Source organism: Notolepis coatsorum, assembly GCF_963971535.1.
Source record: "Notolepis coatsorum genome assembly, chromosome: 4".
NCBI lineage: Eukaryota > Metazoa > Chordata > Actinopteri > Aulopiformes > Paralepididae > Notolepis > Notolepis coatsorum.
The window spans coordinates 4,534,228-4,552,831 of NC_140168.1; the positions used below are offsets into that span (position 1 = coordinate 4,534,228).

Here is an 18,604-nt window from a genome sequence, read left to right on the forward strand (position 1 = left end):
CCGTAGTAGCACATGTTGTTATTCTCGTGTGTTTCACACAGCGGAGACGTACTTAACCCTGTGCTGTCTGTCTCTTCTAAGAACTGAACCTTCTATATACCTACTTGTACACCTGCATATAACTCTGCGTGAACAATAATGCTGCATATATACACCGTATGTATATATTTGTTCTTGCCATATATAAATTAGGGATGTCCGATATTATCGGCCTACCGATATTATCGGCCGATATCGGCATTAAAATGTGATATCGGAAAATATCGGTATTGGTTTTCAAATTTTTTATTTTATTTAATTATCTTTTACATTTCTATAACCTTTATTTACCCAGGCAAGCAAGTAAGAACAAATTCTGATTTTATTTATTGTCAAAAGTATGCATAATGTTGTGTTAATTCCACAACAACAAGAGATATGTAATGTTAATTACCTGAAATTATTCAGTTTTTTGGGGGGGGGGGGGGGGGGGGGACCCTGCATATATCGGTATCGGAAATTAAGAGTTGGACAATATCGGTATATCGGTATCGGTAAAAAAGCCAATATCGAGCATCCCTACTATATATATATTTATCCACATTTGTACATACCTGCATAATATAATCCTTTTTACATATCTGTAGATACTAGTATATCCCTTACCTACTCTTACTAGTTACGCTGCTGGCCAGTATGACTTACTACCATAGTGTCTTTATACCTGTATCACTGTACATATTAATACTACAACTCTGTACAATACATCTGATTAGCACTATTACTCAGTAGTACTAATTTGTATATTGTATACCCAGTTTAATCACCTGTACATTGTATATTACTATTGCACTTTACTGTCACATTTCGCTGCTGTCGGGACAAACCCTCATAACTCCAAAAACCCAACTTTTCAGCAGATGAAAAAAACTAACACAGATTTGAGGGTGAATAGAGTTAGGAGGTTTAGACAGATGATCGGTTTAATGCTTTCCCATTGTTTAAACTTTGTAAAACCCACACACACATATGGAGGATGATCTACGGAGTTGATTTATATAATAAAAAAAAAATTCAAAAAATGGAGTTATGAGGTTTTGTCCCGACAGCAGCGATTTGCACTCTGGTTGGATGCCAAACTGTTCTTTTCGTTGTGCTGTACTTGTACTGTTGATGTTGAGGTGTTGAAAGGCGTCTGTGAGACGAAGCGTAACCCGTCCCTTGTATTGTCTCGTCTCTCTGCTCGTACCCCCCAGACAGCTCTGCACTGGGCAGCCAAGCACGGCAAGGAGGACATGGCAACCCTGGTGGCCGAGGCCGGCGCGGACGTCAACACCAGATCAGTGAGTCCTCCGTCTGGCAAGACCGCGTTAAAGCAGCCACCCCTCCCGTGTGGACTGTGAAGAGGGTCCACTTATCAGGGTGTCGTCTGCGTGGGGAATTGGATAATTCTCATGAAATAATATTTTCATTTCATTTCATTTCAAACCTTTATTTAAACTCGAAAGGCAACTGAGGTTTCCCTCGTTTACAGTCACGTCGAGTGTAGATACATAGCACAGAGTTAAGCTAAACATACAGAGTTAAAGGAACACGCCAACATTTTGGGAAATTAGCTTACCGTCTTCTCCAGAGAGAGACGAGAAGATAGATACCAGTTTCCTCTCTGTGCGTTCAGTAGTAATCTATCTGGCTGCACGTTAGCCTAGCTTAGCACAATGAATGGAAGCGGACATGACCGGTTAGCCTAGGCATTGTCCAACTAACACCTCTCCCAAAGGCTAACCGGTCATGTCCGCTTCCATTCATTGTGCTAAGCTAGGCTAACGTGCAGCCAGATAGCTTTCTACTGAACGCACAGAGAGGAAACTATATTTAACAATCAATTAAATATATGAATCAACAATAAATTTCATATAGTAACTATATGAAATGTTTTTGTACTCAAGTGGTTGTGTTTCGCGAGGCTACCGGGAGCTCTGTGCGTCTGGCGAGAGCTCGTATGATTCAAGATTCAAGATTGTTTATTGTCATATGCACACAGTTAAACAGACAGTTTGCCATACAATGAAAATCTTACTTTGCTAGTCCGCCCTTCACACAAAATCACACAATACTTAACTTAAACATAATAATACACTGTGACCTCATTTTTTTTTACTTCTAATTTACATGCTATACTATGTTATTCTATTTCATACTTATCTTGTCTTGCACAGTCTCTGGCGCGTAACAGTAAGAAGCATTTTGTATAAAAGTATTCTGTACTTCTGTATGACAACTATTAAAGAAACTTGAAACTTGAACTTGAACAAGCGAGTGCTAGAAAATAAGGTAGAAATAGATAAATATAATATATACGGATAGATAAAATATATATGGAACGAGGATTTAAATCGGCCGGCCCAATTCATTGTCGCTATGTGTTGTTTTTTTGTCGCTATAGTATGGTCGTGAAATTGGTATCAAATTTTGCTCTAAGTGGTCTTAGAAAGACTTTGATCATTCCTCTTTATGTAATATTCCTCTCCTTTCCTCTCTTGCAGCACGTGAGTACCCTTCTCTTCTGCCACCGCCTGCCTTCACGAGTATAGGAAGTAATCCGGTATGTAAGCTGGTGAGATTCTCCTGGGGATGTAACGGGGTACGAGGAGGAGCGTCTGGGCGACGTCATGTTCCTAAACACTCTCGGGGCGAAGCTTCCAGCTGTGCAAATGTATTACAGCAGCACGTGTTTTGCGGGGACCACAGGAGAATACCGCTAATAAATCATGTCATGTCACTTTTAATTGTTTCCCCAAAACAGTGGTCCGCACCGCACCGACGACGTGCCAAACTCCAGGACTGGGCAATTTTCGAGGGGGGGGGGGGGGAATTACCAAGCAATTATGTCTTTTTGCCATTACCCGCGTGTTGTCATAACCTTTGTTAATTTGTATATTCTCTCCCTTTGGTGTTTTCCTTGGCGTGGATTCGATGCGGATGACTCCAGGGGGTAAGCATTACACCTCTGCTACACTTTTCCACGGTCGCCCTCTGAACTCCATACATGGTGGAAGTGTCAAAGGTGACGTTCAAACATCGCCGACGGGCCTTATAACCCTTTAAGTGTGAACAAAACGGAGGAGTGTTTAGAGCGCCGCGGGCGTGTCGGCCGGCGTGTCGGCCCCGCAAAGAGGGCTCTTTGTTTTGTCATGGGAACTTCCTTTTAGAATGTCGCCAGTTTTAAAGGAGCTGTAAGTGGGAATTTCTTTGTTAAAACAAGTGTTTAGTAGCTCTTTACATTCCCAACAGCCATCACAGGTGTCAGTGTCTGGTCAGTAACGTGGGTCTCTCCCTGTCCCCCGCCACTCTGCAGTAAAATGTTCTGGTGTCCCTTCCCACTTTATCCAATCAGGAGAGAGAAGAACCCTATAGATATTTCTACTTATTTCAAGAAAATCTTGCCGAGACAAATTTGCTTACCGCACTGGTAGATTATTATTATACCGTACTTATTTTTTGTCAGACCATTTTTTTGCAGCGTTGATCTTTCTCTCCTGATTGGATAAAGTGGGAACGGGGGATATCAGTCGATGGCTGATGGAATTTAGAGATATTATTTTAACGTGTAGACCACTTATTTTAACAAAGAAAGAAAAACACCACTTACAGCAACTTTAAGGTTTTTTTTTTTTTTTTTTTTTTCAACTTTGTTTCAACTTTCTTTCTATGTAAATGGTAAATGGTGCATTTATATAGAATTTATATACAGTATATATTAGGGATGTCCGATATTATCGGCCTACCGATATTATCGGCTGATATCGGCATTAAAATGTGATATTGGAAAATATCGGTATCGGTTTTCAAAGAAAAAAAATATATATATTTTTTTTTTACATTTCTAGAACCTTTATTTACCCAGGCAAGCAAGTAAGAACAAATTCTGATTTTATTTATTGTCAAAAGTATGCATAATGTTGTGTTAATTCCACAACAAGAGATATGTAATGTTAATTACCTGAAATTATTCAGTTTTTTGGGGGGGGGGGGGGGGCCCTGCATATATCGGTATCGGTTGATATCGGTATCGGAAATTAAGAGTTGGACAATATCGGTATATCGGTATCGGTAAAAAAGCCAATATCGAGCATCCCTAGTATATATATATATATATATATATATATATATATGTATATTTTATTGATATAGTGCATTCTATCTATGTCCCTTCACTGTGTTGCTGGTCTTGCAGGGCTACACTCCCCTCCACATCGCTGCGCTGCACGGCCACCAGCACATCCGCCACCTGCTCGTGGGGACATACGGTAAACACACGCGTGTGCAGTTCTCCGGTGTTGGGGTGGGATGGCCTTGAATCCACCATGATGCATGGAGATCAGTGGTGGCCGCAGCTTCTGGCCACAAGTCGACCATGCGGTCCTGGATCCACACTGGCTTCCAGTGGCTCTTTAGTTATTTATATTATTTTATTCTAACCAACCCCTTATGCATCCGGCACATTTAGCATAAAACGCCTGGCGATTGCATAACCCCAAAGTAATTTGCGATTTATTCTTGAACCACTTATTCTGAACATTTCTTCCACGACAGGAGGAATCACTCTGAGCGCTAACGTGATTAGAGTTACAGAGGTTTGAACACACTGAAATAAAAGTTTTGTTTAAAAAAAAATACAGACGATACATACATCACAGAGCTAAGGGAAATAATTAAAACACACATCAAACAAACAACCAAATACAATGACAAGGTGTGTGATACGTGAAGCAGAACAGACCAATTACAGTTAAAAGGTTAATACTTGTCCTGGAAAACCTGGAGACTAGATTTCCAGTCATGGAAAACCTGGAAAACGTACTCAAATGACCAAATATCCAGAAAGATTATTTATGTTGTCCTGGAAATGTTCAACTGTATTTTAGCCCCTCACTCAGATGGCCTCTGTAAACCTAGGTGTGTGTTTTGTTTGAAACTCGACTGTTGGTAGGATTATAGCATCTTCGCCAATTTGCTTATTCTCCTCTTATTTTTAAAGTGCTGTAAAATCCTAACCGTAATGACTACAAAATGTACATTTTGTGCAGCTATAAAAGGACATAAAAAGTAAAGGTGTTAATACTAGACCTATACCGGTGAATTATATGACTGTTTGTGAGCAAGTGCTGTCCTGGATTATCAAGAAGAACTCTGGGAAATGTCCTGGAAATGTCCTGGAAAAAGACTCCCACTCACCCACTCACCCACTTACTCACTCACTCACTCACCCACCTACTCACTCACTCACTCACTCACTCACCCACTCACTCACTCACTCACCCACTCACTCACTCACTCACTCACTCACTCACTCACTCACCCACTCACTCACTCACCCACCCACTCACCCACTCCCTCACCCACCCACCTACTCACCCACCCACCTACTCACTCACTCACTCACTCACTCACTCACTCACTCACTCACTCACTCACTCACTCACTCACCCACTCACTCACTCACTCACTCACTCACTCGCTCGCTCACTCACTCACTCACTCACTCACTCACTCACCCACCCACCCACCCACCTACTCACTCACCCACTCACTCACTCACTCACCCACTCACTCACTCGCTCGCTCACTCACTCACTCACTCACTCACTCACTCACTCACTCACTCACTCACCCACTCACCCACTCACTCACTCACTCACTCACTCACTCACTCACTCACTCACCCACTCACTCACTCACTCACTCACTCACTCACTCACTCACTCACTCACTCACTCACTCACTCACTCACCCACCCACTCACTCACTCACCTACTCACCCACTCACTCACCTACTCACTCACCCACTCACTCACTCGCTCGCTCACTCACTCACTCACTCACTCACTCACTCACTCACTCACTCACTCACTCACTCACTCACTCACTCACTCACTCACTCACTCACTCACTCACTCACTCACCCACTCACTCACTCACTCACTCACTCACCCACTCACTCACTCACTTACTCCCTCACCCACTCACTCACTCACTCACTCACTCACTCACCTACTCACTCACCCACTCACTCACTCACTCACTCACTCACTCACTCACTCACTCACTCACTCACCTACTCACTCACCCACTCACTCACTCACTCACTCACTCACTCACTCACTCACTCACTCACCCACTCACTCACTCACTCACCCACTCACTCACTCACTCACTCACTCACTCACTCACTCACTCACTCACTCACTCACTCACTCGCTCACTCACTCGGTCAGGGACGTGCTGCTGGCATCGAGGGTCCTGCACGGTTCCCTGCTCATTCTGGGTATTTAAAGTTCACTAACCAATAATAAGATAAGATAAGATAACATATTCCTTTAATTAATTAATTAATTACATTTATAAAGCGCTTTTCTAGACACTGAAAGCGCTCTCCACAATGTAGGTCCCTTGGGGAAATTCGGGGGCGTCATTGCAGCATGGGGGAGGGGGGGGGGGGTACAGGTATGGGCATGGTAATTGGAGAAAGGATACATAAATATAGGCAATAAAATTAGATATATGAGTAACTGAATATTAAAAAACAACAGAAAAAATAAAATAATAATAATATGTACACTCTCAAAAGGGATGTTGAAATAACACAAAGTGCTGTCTTTAACATACTAGTGTGTTACAGGTGTGAGTGGAAAAACAAGGCGTGTTCGCGGCAACATGATTTGTGTGACTTTTAACACGTCTCAGACGCGTCCTGTGTTGTTTCATCCTCTTTGAGAGAGCGGGGAACATCTTCACGTCTCCTCAGCATCGACCTCCTCAACTAAACTCAAACTTGACACTTGACAATAAACTTTGAAAAATTAAAAGAGCCTTAAATGACTTACACACCACACAAGCACACTTATTACACACACACACACGCACACGCACGCACACACGCACACACACACGCACACACACACACACACACACACACACACACACACACACACACACACACACACACACACACACACACTTCTGCTACTTACACTGTAGAATCGTGTATCTTTTTATCTATCCGCTGTTTTTTACCCTATAAAGAAAGAAAACCCATATACCTTGTATTGTATAGTTTGTACTATAGATCGTATAGATCGTTGTATATTGTTGTTTACAAATCTACTACGGTCGAGGAGCCGGGAAAAACAAGCATCTCACGTTTTTCTGAATGTACTGTACATTTAAGTTCAAGTTTGCTTTTATTTGTCACGTATAAAGTACATTACAGTGAAATGCTTGGTTCTGTATGAGCCCCTGGGAATGTGCTTCATACAGTAAAAAAAAAGTAAGTAAAAGGGGAATAAGTCCCAACACTATACAATATACAAACTAAAGTACAACCTAAGTATGAACAATGAAGTAAAAATGCAAATGACAATGAGGTACAAAAAAGAAAAAGGCAAGATGCTAAATGCAAAATGAGGTATAGATGTAGTGCAAATCTGAATAGATAAATATGATGTAGTGTTAAAGTGTCTAAAGTGAGTGTTTGTTTAAAGTGAGTGTGTGCGTGTGGCTGTGTGTGCAATGAGTGAAGATGGATGGGTCGATACACCCGTTACACATTAAACAAGCTGTGACAATAAAATAATGTGAATCTGAAATCTGAATTTTTACGATCTTTAACGTAAATGGATATATTATTTAAAACTAGCGGCTCATGCTTTGAATACCTTTGAAATACTTCAGTGATCTGTTGCTTTTGACCGACTACGGTCATCGATTTTGTCTCGCTGCTGTGAGACGCTGCATCTCAAGGAGTTGCATTTTTGCATTTTGTTGCATTTTGTACTTTAGTTTTGTATATTGTATAGTGTTTGGTCTTTATTCTTCTTACTTTTTTTTTTTTACTGTATGGAGCACAATCTCAGGAGGCTCATACAAAACCAAGCATGTCACTGTAATGTACATGTAGCTTATATGTGACAAATAAAACAAAACTTGAAACTCGATCCTGCTGATGAAATAAATGCATTTCACGCTGTCATGACCGGTTAGCAAACCCTCAGCTTCTCTCCTCTCAGGCGCTAAGGAGAACGTACGGGACTACAGCGGCCATCTTGCCCGCCATTATCTGAGCCCCAGGGAACCAGAGGTACCAGAGGAAGACAGCAGCGAGCTACGTGAGTCTCTCTTTACCTTTTCCTGCAGAAATGTTGACACGTATGAATGGTTAACTCCAATGAACGAAGTCGCTGAAGGAGACACTGTTTCATTCCAAAATACAATATACTAACTACACCTTCTGGAAAACATTGTTACTTGATATTCTGTGATATATTCATATAAAATATATAAAATATTCACTATTAACACATTGGCGGCCACTGGGATGAGTCTAATATCACTCTAGTCTAGACCAGGGGTTCCCAAACTTTTCAGGCCGGGGCCCAGAAAATAAGGCGTCAGAGAGCCGCGGCCCAATGCACATCGTCAGGCTTTTTTTTTTTTTTTTTTGCCATGCGACCGATTTTTTAAGCCAAATATCACTTCAATCCTATTAAGTTAGTTCAAGTTAGTTATTCATTTATATGTGCTATTTATGAGAGGGCTAACTTGTTGCAAAATAATAATGATAATAATAATAGCCTCATTAAAATACTATTGTTGCTTCGGTTGTTTTCAGCGTTTTATGTGCATAATCTGTTATTTAGTTTGAAATGTTCGTTGAAATAAGTAGATTTTTCGTTTTTGTTTATTTATTAAGTTAATATAAAACCATATAGTCACATTTTAGAATACAATAGAATAGAATTTTAGAATACAACTAGAAACACTGTCCTGGCCTGCTTCTAAGAATGCTTGCATTCTTTCATTTATTTGTATTCATCTAAAAATGTTTGGACCTTATGGTGTTCTTGTTCTGTTCTTGACTTCTTGACTTTTTTATAGAAGATCTGTACGGCCCATGGGGACATTAACGTGTGTTGTCGGGCCCTATAAATAAATTTGATTTGATTTGAGTGACCTGACAAAAAAAATTATAATAAAAAAAATAATAAAAAAAAATATTTATTTTTTATTTTTTTTAAATCATCTCGCGGCCCACCCGTGGCTGCTCGCGGCCCACCTTTGGGTCGCGACCCCGACTTTGGGAACCACTGGTCTAGACGACCAGCATATGTAAACAGACTTGGGGCTGTTTGTAGAGCTAAATCTATACTTTATAATATTGCTATCTGTCCATTCTCATTGTCAATCGAGACCATAAACCGTCCCTTCAAAATGGCTTAAAGAAATATTTTTTTCATCAATACGTTCTCATTTTATAGCGCCGTGAATATAAGCGTTATACGGGATTCCGGCTAGGATATTTCATGGAAGGCTAGATAAAGGGCTAATAGCTACTAACGTTATATCCAATGGCATTTCTGTTATACATAAACTACAGTTAAAACTCAAACTGCATATGATCGGCACGATCCTTAAGCATGTATGCATGAAAGGGGGGGGGGGGGGGGGGGGGGGACGTCGTTGATTACCAATAACCGTGTTGGTCTAAGTAGCCACATAGGCTGATCGGCTGGTTGAGTATCATAACAAGGCCCGATCGGGCTGTAATTTACGTGAAAAAGATCTTACCATGAGCCGGTTGGATCCGCCAGACCATTTCCCAGTTATCGATCGCCATCTGGTAGATCGATATGTCCATTGGCTGATGATAAATCCCCTTACTGCACACTGAAATCCGCGATCCAAAACGTATTCCGTGCAACAGACAATAGCGATCGCTTCAGGTGAGTAGAAAACTGCATTAGAGATAAAAAAAAATAAAAGACAACTTCGGCCACAGGGAACACTGCATTATCGCGATAGCGCCCCTAAGAGGATCTGGCCGGTAATGCACTTTCTCGAATTCAAAGAGTAGGGTACTTCTGCAGTGCAGCTCGGCGACCTTGAATAGGTTATTAAAATGGAATAAAAGCCAAAACAACTTGCCACGGATATATCCGTCCTTCGGTCCTTTAAGCATGGATTTGAAAGACGGATATATCCGTGGCCGGGCGCCATTGTGTTAAAGGAACCAACACCAACATTTTGGGAAATTAGCTGGCTGCACGTTAGCCTAGCTTAGCACAATGAATGGAAGCGGACAATACTGGTTAGCCTAGGCATTGTCCAACTAACACCTCTCCCGAAGGCTAACGGGCACTGTCCACTTCCATTCATTGTGCTAAGCTAGGCTAACGTGCGGCCAGATAGCTTTCTACTGAACGCACACAGAGAGGAAACTGGTATCTATCTTCTTGTCTCTCTCTGGAGAAGACGATGAGCTATTTTCCCCAAATGTTGGCGTGTTCCTTTAAGATAATATAAGATATTCCTTTATTGATCCCATTGGGGACATTTGGGCGTCATAGCGGCGTGGGGGAGGGGGGAGGGGGGGTACAGGTATGGGCAGGGTGATAGTAGAAAGACAAGATAGGCAATACAATTTGATCTGAATATAAAAATATGAGAGAAAATAAACAGTGTAAACAATATAATTAACTCTGAATATAGAAATATATGTGTAAACAAAGGTGCAGGAGGTAGAGTGGTAGTCGGCAGGTTCCCGGTTCAATTCCCACTCCTCCCGGGCAACGTGTCGAAGTGCCCTTGAGCAAGACACTTGACCCCTAATTGCTCCCCATGAGCAGGTCGGCACCTTGCGTGCTCGCCTCTCTGCCATCGGTGTGTGAACGTGTGAGTGAGTGGGTCAAATGTGAGGAACAAAAATTGTAAAGTGCTTTGGATAAATGGACATTTACCATTTACCTATCGATTATATTATACGTTACAATAAATATAGGCAATAAAGAATTCAAATCTGAATATATACTAAGAGTACAAGTAAACAGTAGACACAAGGTACACTAACTGGCATGATGATATACGTCATACGTTGTAGTCCGTGCAGGTTTTTGGTGGATAAGAGTCACACTTAGTGGTCAGACGTTCCTAATAGTTCTGGAGTTCTGCTTATTTTGTTAGCAAAGGTCTTAACCCTTTCACTGCCACACGACAGAAGGTTAACCCTTTACTATCACACAACCGACGGCGATGCTCCATCATTAGCATCATTAGCTCGTCGGTTGTGTGATAGTAAAGGGCTATAACCTTCTGTACTGTCACAGTGAAAGGGTTAACCGGCTGTCGTGTGGCAGTGAAAGGGTTATTAAGTGTCTCATTTTGGAAATAAACTCTCAGTTGCCTGTCGTCTCGTAATATAAAGAAAAACCCATTCTGCTGCGTCATGGTTCCAGAGTTCCAAGTCGCCCAGGTCAGAGAGAGGAACAGGAACAGGAAGCTGCCATCGCTGTTCTACTCCAAGAAGAAGTGGGGGTCAGCGGAGGACCTGGCCCCCATAGAGGAGGAGAGGTCTGCTCCCCACCAGCTGCTGCCCCCTGCCTTCAGACCCCGGAAGTTCTCCCGCTGAGCAGGAAGCACCTTTACTCACCTGCTTACTGCTTTACCTACATGTACATGTACACAACACACACACAACACACCTACTTACTTAACACTACCTTACATGTACACATTCACTACACACACACACACACACACACACACACACACACACACACACACACACACAGACACACACACACCACACACACACACACACATACAGTACACGCATGCACAGATACACACACACCCACACACACACATACACACAGACACACATACATGCATGCACATACACGCATACACACACACACTATATGTGTACAGTATTTATACTCACTCACTCACTCACTTACACACACACACACGCATACACAAACACACACACACACACACACACACACACACACACACACACACACATGCATACACACACACACACACAGACAGACAAATCACTGAAACAGTGATGTCCATTGCTTTAATTCCAAATGAGCTGTTGATGTTGGATTGATGTTTTGTGTTGTTAATTGCTTTTAACGCTTATTAGATAAATAACTCAATGTTTGTTTTGTTTTGTTTTGTTTTTGCATTTTTAGGAAGTTGTTGAATGAAGCCGTTACTCACCTTAACCCTTCCACTACCACACTACAGAAGGTTAACCCTTTACTATCACACACTACAGACGGTTAACCGTCTGTAGTGTGATAGTAAAGGGTTAACCTTCTGTAGTGTGGTAGTGAAAGGGTTAACCCGTTGTCGTGTGGCAGTGAAAGGGTTAGAAGAACACATGTTTTAAATATCCTGGGCTACTTGGACACTTGGACAGTTCCAACGGGTGACATTTATCAAAGAGAAGAACCAATCTTGACAAGCGAGTAAAGAGCGGATTGTGAGATGACCTCACGTTCCCTTTTCACGCCCCGCGAGATGGATTCTGAGCCAGCGATATACATTCCAGAGTTAATCTCAGTCCTGTTAGCTTCGCTGAAATTTGCACTATTACCTTGTCAGTGTCTTTAAGGAGTGTAACATTCCACCCGTCTGTTTTTATAAGGGATCCGGTGCTGCAGCCAAAAAACGTAATGTCAGTATTTTACCGTTTGCTTTTTGTTGCCATTCTGAAGACAAAGCGATGACAATCCATGGAAGTGGACGTGCCGTGGTTGTATTCCTGAAGCAGTGCTGTTGTGCAAAGCTCAAAGGAACACGTCGACATTAGGGGAATCTCGCTCCAGAGAGAGACAGGAAGATAGATACCAGTTTCCTCTCTGTGCGTTCAGTATAGAAAGTTAGCCTAGCTAAGCACAATGAATGGAAGCGGACAGTACCGGTTAGCCTAGACCAGCGGTTCTCAACAGGGGTGCCGCCAGGGCTGCCTTGAGATTAAAAGAAAAGATTTTTTTTTTTTTTTTATTACAGAAAATTATCACTAAAGTGCTATCTGTTGCAGCTGCACTGTTTTTCATGAAAATACCATATTTGGATAAGTTTGACCATTTCTCAAAATCTGAAAATCATTATTTAATAAAAGACAGAAAAGGATCACCAAGTTACTCTGGATAAAAAAAAACTTTACAGACAACATTGAGACAAAGCTTCCTGACACATCTCCATCCAAACTCTTGGAAGAACTCATTGAAATCTCATCTGATACCACCTGGAGAGCTAGTTTCAGAGTGTGGTGCTGAGTACCAAGTATCTCATGATGATGCAGCAGTTAAGGTGTTGATACCATTCAGCACCACATATCTGTGTGAAACTGGCTTTTCATCCATGACGGCTCTGAAAACAAAATATAGGGCCAAGTTGAGCCTTGAGGATGACATGCGTGTTGCCTTGTCAAAGATCTCCCCACGTATTGACTATTATTAGCCAGCAGCAGCAGACCTCGCATTGAGCTAGAAATGTCCACTGAGTGACATTTTTCTGTATTTTCTGTATTTATTTATATATATATATTTTTTTTTGAGAAATGGTAACTTGGCGATCCTTTTCTGTGAAATGGTCACACTTATCCAAATATGCTATTTTTATGGAGAACAGTGCAGCTGTAACAGATAGCACTTTAGTGATCCTTTTCTGTATTTAAAAAAAATACACGATTTTCAGTTTTTGAGAAATGGTCACAATTGCTATTTTTATGGAAAAGAGTGCAGCTGCAACAGATAGCACTTTAGTGATAATTTTCTGTAATTTTATTTAAAGAAATATGCTATTTGATTTACTACTACAAGCAGTGTAATGTCAACAGTACTAAGCCATTGAAACACCTGTTAATAATGCATTATATAGCCTGCATATACACACAAATGTGTTTCCCGGTTTCTTAAATAAACATTATTTTGAAAGCAAGCACTTTTGTCATCATTGTAGCAAAAAAGACAGGACCTGAAAAGTCCTTATCATATGTAGGGGTGCCCTGGAATATTTTATTGAACACAGGGGTGCCTTGGCAGCAGAAAGGTTGAGAACCCCTGATCGCCTCTCTCGAAGTTTAAGCTATAGGCTAATCGGTACTGTTTGCTTCCATTCATTGTGTATGTGTGAATGCTTTTAAAGGTATGCTATACGATTAGCCCTTCATGAAACATGTATGATGCTATTGCTGATCTGATTATGCTCCTTGCCACTGCACAAATGGCCTTCTGTATTTGTATTTGATTTGTGTGTTTTTTGTTGAATGCCCTTGTTTTTACGTTGAAACTTGTTGTGTGCCGTGTCGGTCAGGACTCCCTGGAAGAAGAGATCTTGTATCTCAATGGGACATTCCTGGATAAATAAAGGATCAATAAATTGTGCTCAGCTATGGGCTATAGCTTGCAGCCGGATAGCTTTCTGCTGAACGCACACAGAGAGGAAACTGGTATCTATCTTCTTGTCTCTCTCTGGAGAAGACGGTATAAGCTCATTTCCCATAATGTTGGCGTGTTCCTTTGAGGTGTTACTGTTTACTCAAGCTAACTGTGACACGTATCACCTTCAACTGAACCTGCCTCTTGTTGCAGCTTGTTTTGCACAGTATTTATATTTTGAACATGTTTTGGTATTAAACTGTATTTTATAACACAACTGTTCAAACTCGTTTTTTTGACCCATCTCTCATATTTGGAAGGATTCTGCAGAGTTGCAACTGTATGTCAAATTGTATAAGACATTTGGCCATAGGCTTTTGTTTATATATACAGTATATGTGTGTGTGTGTGTAAAGCATATATCATGCAACTATGTAATATTATAATATATATATCATGCAACTTTACACACACATATGGTATATATATATATCGTAGGCCTATATTTTAGATTAGATTCAAATGTATTGTTGTCATTATACAGCACAAGTACAGTACAACGAAAAGAGGTTTGGCATCCAACCAGAGTGCTATAGTATATAGAGTGTATAGAGTATAGTATATAGAGTGTATAGAGTATAGTATATAGAGTGTTATAGTGAAGTGATATTTAGTATATAGAGTGTAATATAGTATATATTATATCATGCAACTTTACACACACATGGTATATATACCCTACCAACATTACAGGTTCCAAGCTCTGGGCTCATATATATATATATATATATATATATAGCAGCTCTGGTCTCGTATATAATATATATAGCAGCTCTGGTCTCATATATATAATATAATATATATAGCAGCTCTGGTCTCATATATATATATATAGCAGCTCTGGTCTCATATATATATATATATAGCAGCTCTGGTCTCATATATATATATATATATATATATAGCAGCTCTGGTCTCATATATATATAATATATATAGCAGCTCTGGTCTCATATATATAATATATATAGCAGCTCTGGTCTCATATATATAATATAATATATATAGCAGCTCTGGTCTCATATATATAATATAATATATATATAGCAGCTCTGGTCTCATATATATATAATATATATAGCAGCTCTGGTCTCATATATATATATAATATATATAGCAGCTCTGGTCTCATATATATAATATATATAGCAGCTCTGGTCTCGTATATATAATATATATAGCAGCTCTGGTCTCATATATATATAATATATATAGCAGCTCTGGTCTCGTATATATAATATATATAGCAGCTCTGGTCTCATATATATAATATATATAGCAGCTCTGGTCTCTGGTTCCCTCTCCTCTATCTCCTTGTCAACACGCTGGTGTCGGTGGAGCTTGTGATAAAACCACCTCTTATCCTCCTCTCTTTGTCACAACCCTCCTTGGTTCCTTAAGCCGTCTTTGATCTCACACATCCACCACCTGACTTCGCGGGTCCACAGATGGAGTAAATATGGCCCCCGCCGACTCCCCGATGCGGCTTTAGACCCTAACTCCTGATTAGCTGAAAAGGGCAGCACTTGCTTTTGGTCCGCGGGTATCATCAGAGGGCACAGAGAGGGGGGAACAGAGCCAAGTGTTTTTGTGCTTCATTTTAGAAAGGGGGACGGGGGGGGTGTGAGGGGGATAAGAGGGAGTTTCTGTAATAGATACTTATCTTACTGCCCTCGAGCCCCTCAAACAAAGTCTCCCTCTGAAGAGATTATAACCCAGAGGAGGGCACATTAACTCTAATCCCATGCTTTGAGGCCTGCCCCCCCCCCCCCCCCCCCTCCCTTGCCCCCATTTATTCCTACTCCTCTGTTGTGGGGGGCTGGCCTTGTATCTGGTGCATGTATGAGGGAAAGCCCACGGCTATACATAAGGTGTGTGTGTCGTGTTTGTATGCGTGCGTGCGTGTGTGTGTGTGTGTGTTTGTTGGGGGTATGGTGGGTGGAGTGAATGTGTGTGTGTGTGTGTGTGTGTGTGGAGGAGGAGTGAGTAGCACGCTGGCTCTAATGAAAAGCATTGAGGGGTGCACACACTGCTGTGTAACTGATTCTCCTCTCTGAGGAGATTAGCGAGGCCACATTGTTCGCCCCGGTTGCTCATTTCCATGAGAGCACATGCCTCCCGCCGGCGGCCATGCTAGCCATTGTTGTAATGAGTTGGAAAACACAGAACCCACTGTCCCCGGTTTCCTTGTAGCCATTGTCTTACAAATAGGCCCCCGAATGTAGATGTCACGTCACAGATGCCCCTACGGCCTCATTAGCCGCCACCGTATGAGGTTATTATTATAGAGATGGGAAATAATGCAGAACCACCTCGCAGTTTGTTCAGCTGCGACGGTGCGACACGGTGTCGTCGTGTTTCCGTGAAGGGGAGGGGGGGGGGGGAGACGCGGTCGTCATCGTAAAAACGAAGATACAGAAACGTTTTTGTATCACAGTATTATAAGAAGACGAGAAGAAGAAAAACACTTTCGGATTTTTTGGTCACGTTAATCACGTTGCATCTGTTGGCTGCGCTGCGCTGCTCCGCGACGATAGCGATTAATCTTCACGAAACTGATCCCTTGTTGTCAGCCTCTCTATCTACGCCGCCGTTACGCTCTTATGAATAACGCTCGTGGGCAGCAGGCCCGGGACCCCTGGCCGGTGTCTTGTAAGACCCTACATATGTGCAGAGGGGCCTCCGGGCGCTCCCCACTGCAGGGGTCCCGGGGCTCTGAGGTGCTGCAGAGAGGCTACGGTTTGCAGCACGATGGGGAGCGGACGACCTATAACCAGGCTGATTAGGTTTGGGGTCTAGCTGGAAAAGGGGGCGGGCGGGGGGTGGGTGTGCATGGGGGTCCAGGACCCCTCTCCAGGGGCCCAACACACAGGGGTAGAGCAGGGGGGGGGGGCCCCCACCGACACAGGACCAGCAGCAGCAGCAGCGGCAGGGTGGGGGCCCCAGCTGTCAAGCCGCCCCATCATCACCGCTTAACGAACAACCCGCCTGTCACTCACCCAGCGGAGGGCCGTCAATCAGAGCGCATCCCAGGAGACTTACATTCGCAAGCGGTTTCAGTCGCCGCCACTCTGTTAAAGGAATGATCGAGTGTTCCTGATAAGAGTAATGACAAAGGACAAAGAGAGGAAGGGGGGTGGGGGGGGTGGGGGGGGGGGGGGGGGGCTGGGCAGAGATAGTGTAGAGGTGGGGGGAGCTTGATAACATTCACACGTCACCTACATCTTTCCATTTGTGTGTCGCTGTCTGCTCGGGGGAATCCCATTAGAGAGAACAGGCGGCTCTCTGGGGATAAAGACCGTTACACATTTTGTTGTCAGTTGACTTCGACTCTTCCGCTGCCTTTTCAGCCATCGTGCCGTCGGTGTCATTTCAGCGCCAAATACAATGGTGTTTTGTTGTTGTTGTTGTTGTGGTGGTGAGGTGTTTAATGTGCAAAGCCCCTTGAAGTTTCAGTGGGAATTCAATTGAAGAGAATAATTGAATTATGAAGAGAGCACCAAATACCACTTCTTGACCAATTATACAGGTTGACTTTTATATATATATTATATATCTTGAGTGAACGACAATATATCCACATCCCGTCTGTACATACCTGCATATAATCCTTTTTACATATCTGTAGATACTATATCTATATCTGTACATTATCCCTTACCTATACTCTTACTATAGTTACACTGCTGGCCAGTATGACTTACTACTATTATTGTCTTTATACCTGTATCACTGCACATATTAATACTACAACTCTGCACATACATCTGATCAGCGCTATCACTCAGTAGTACTCATTTATATATTCTATACCCAGCTTAGTTTGACTGTCTTTACTGTTACATTTGCACTCTGGTGGTTGGAGGCCAAACTTATTTCCGTTGTAGTGTATTGATTGATTGATTGAAAAGTGTATTACCAGATTGCAGAATGGGTACAGTACAGTACAGTACGGCTCAATATATACAATTGTTAAGGGGATGCACTTGTGTACTTGTGCTGCATGACGACAATACATTTTAATCTAATCTAATCTAGTAAACAGAGCATGGAGGAACAGGAACATATCCATACAATTAATAGCTACTTTGCCCTCCCTCCCCCGCTGTCAAGAGCAACAACAAGCGGGTCGAGCTCCTCCAGGAGGCCGAGCCTCTCCGCCCGCTCCCCCCCCTCCCCTCCCCTCACCCCCCCTCCCCTCCCCTCACCCCCCTCCCCTCCCCTGGTGGTATCTGGCCGAGTCGAAAAATAAACTAACAAGGAAAAGGTGTCGAAGGTTGTGTGGATTCTCCTTTATGGCCCTGTTGTGTCGTCCCCACCTCCCTCTCAGC

At 42.3% G+C, this 18,604-nt stretch overlaps 1 protein-coding gene across 1 annotated transcript in view; it reads left to right on the plus strand.

Annotated features, from left to right (window-relative positions):
- LOC311227603 (uncharacterized protein) overlaps positions 1-14,450 on the plus strand; it is an 83,248-nt gene extending 68,798 nt beyond the window's left edge. Inside the window, exons 6-10 of the mRNA XM_084313325.1 lie at positions 1,236-1,322; positions 2,526-2,528; positions 4,217-4,289; positions 8,049-8,147; positions 11,271-14,450. Coding sequence (XP_084169451.1) covers positions 1,236-1,322; positions 2,526-2,528; positions 4,217-4,289; positions 8,049-8,147; positions 11,271-11,443 — 435 coding nt within the window. The 3' untranslated portion in view covers positions 11,444-14,450. The remainder of the gene's footprint in view (positions 1-1,235; positions 1,323-2,525; positions 2,529-4,216; positions 4,290-8,048; positions 8,148-11,270) is intronic.
- Positions 14,451-18,604: the final 4,154 nt, after the last annotated feature.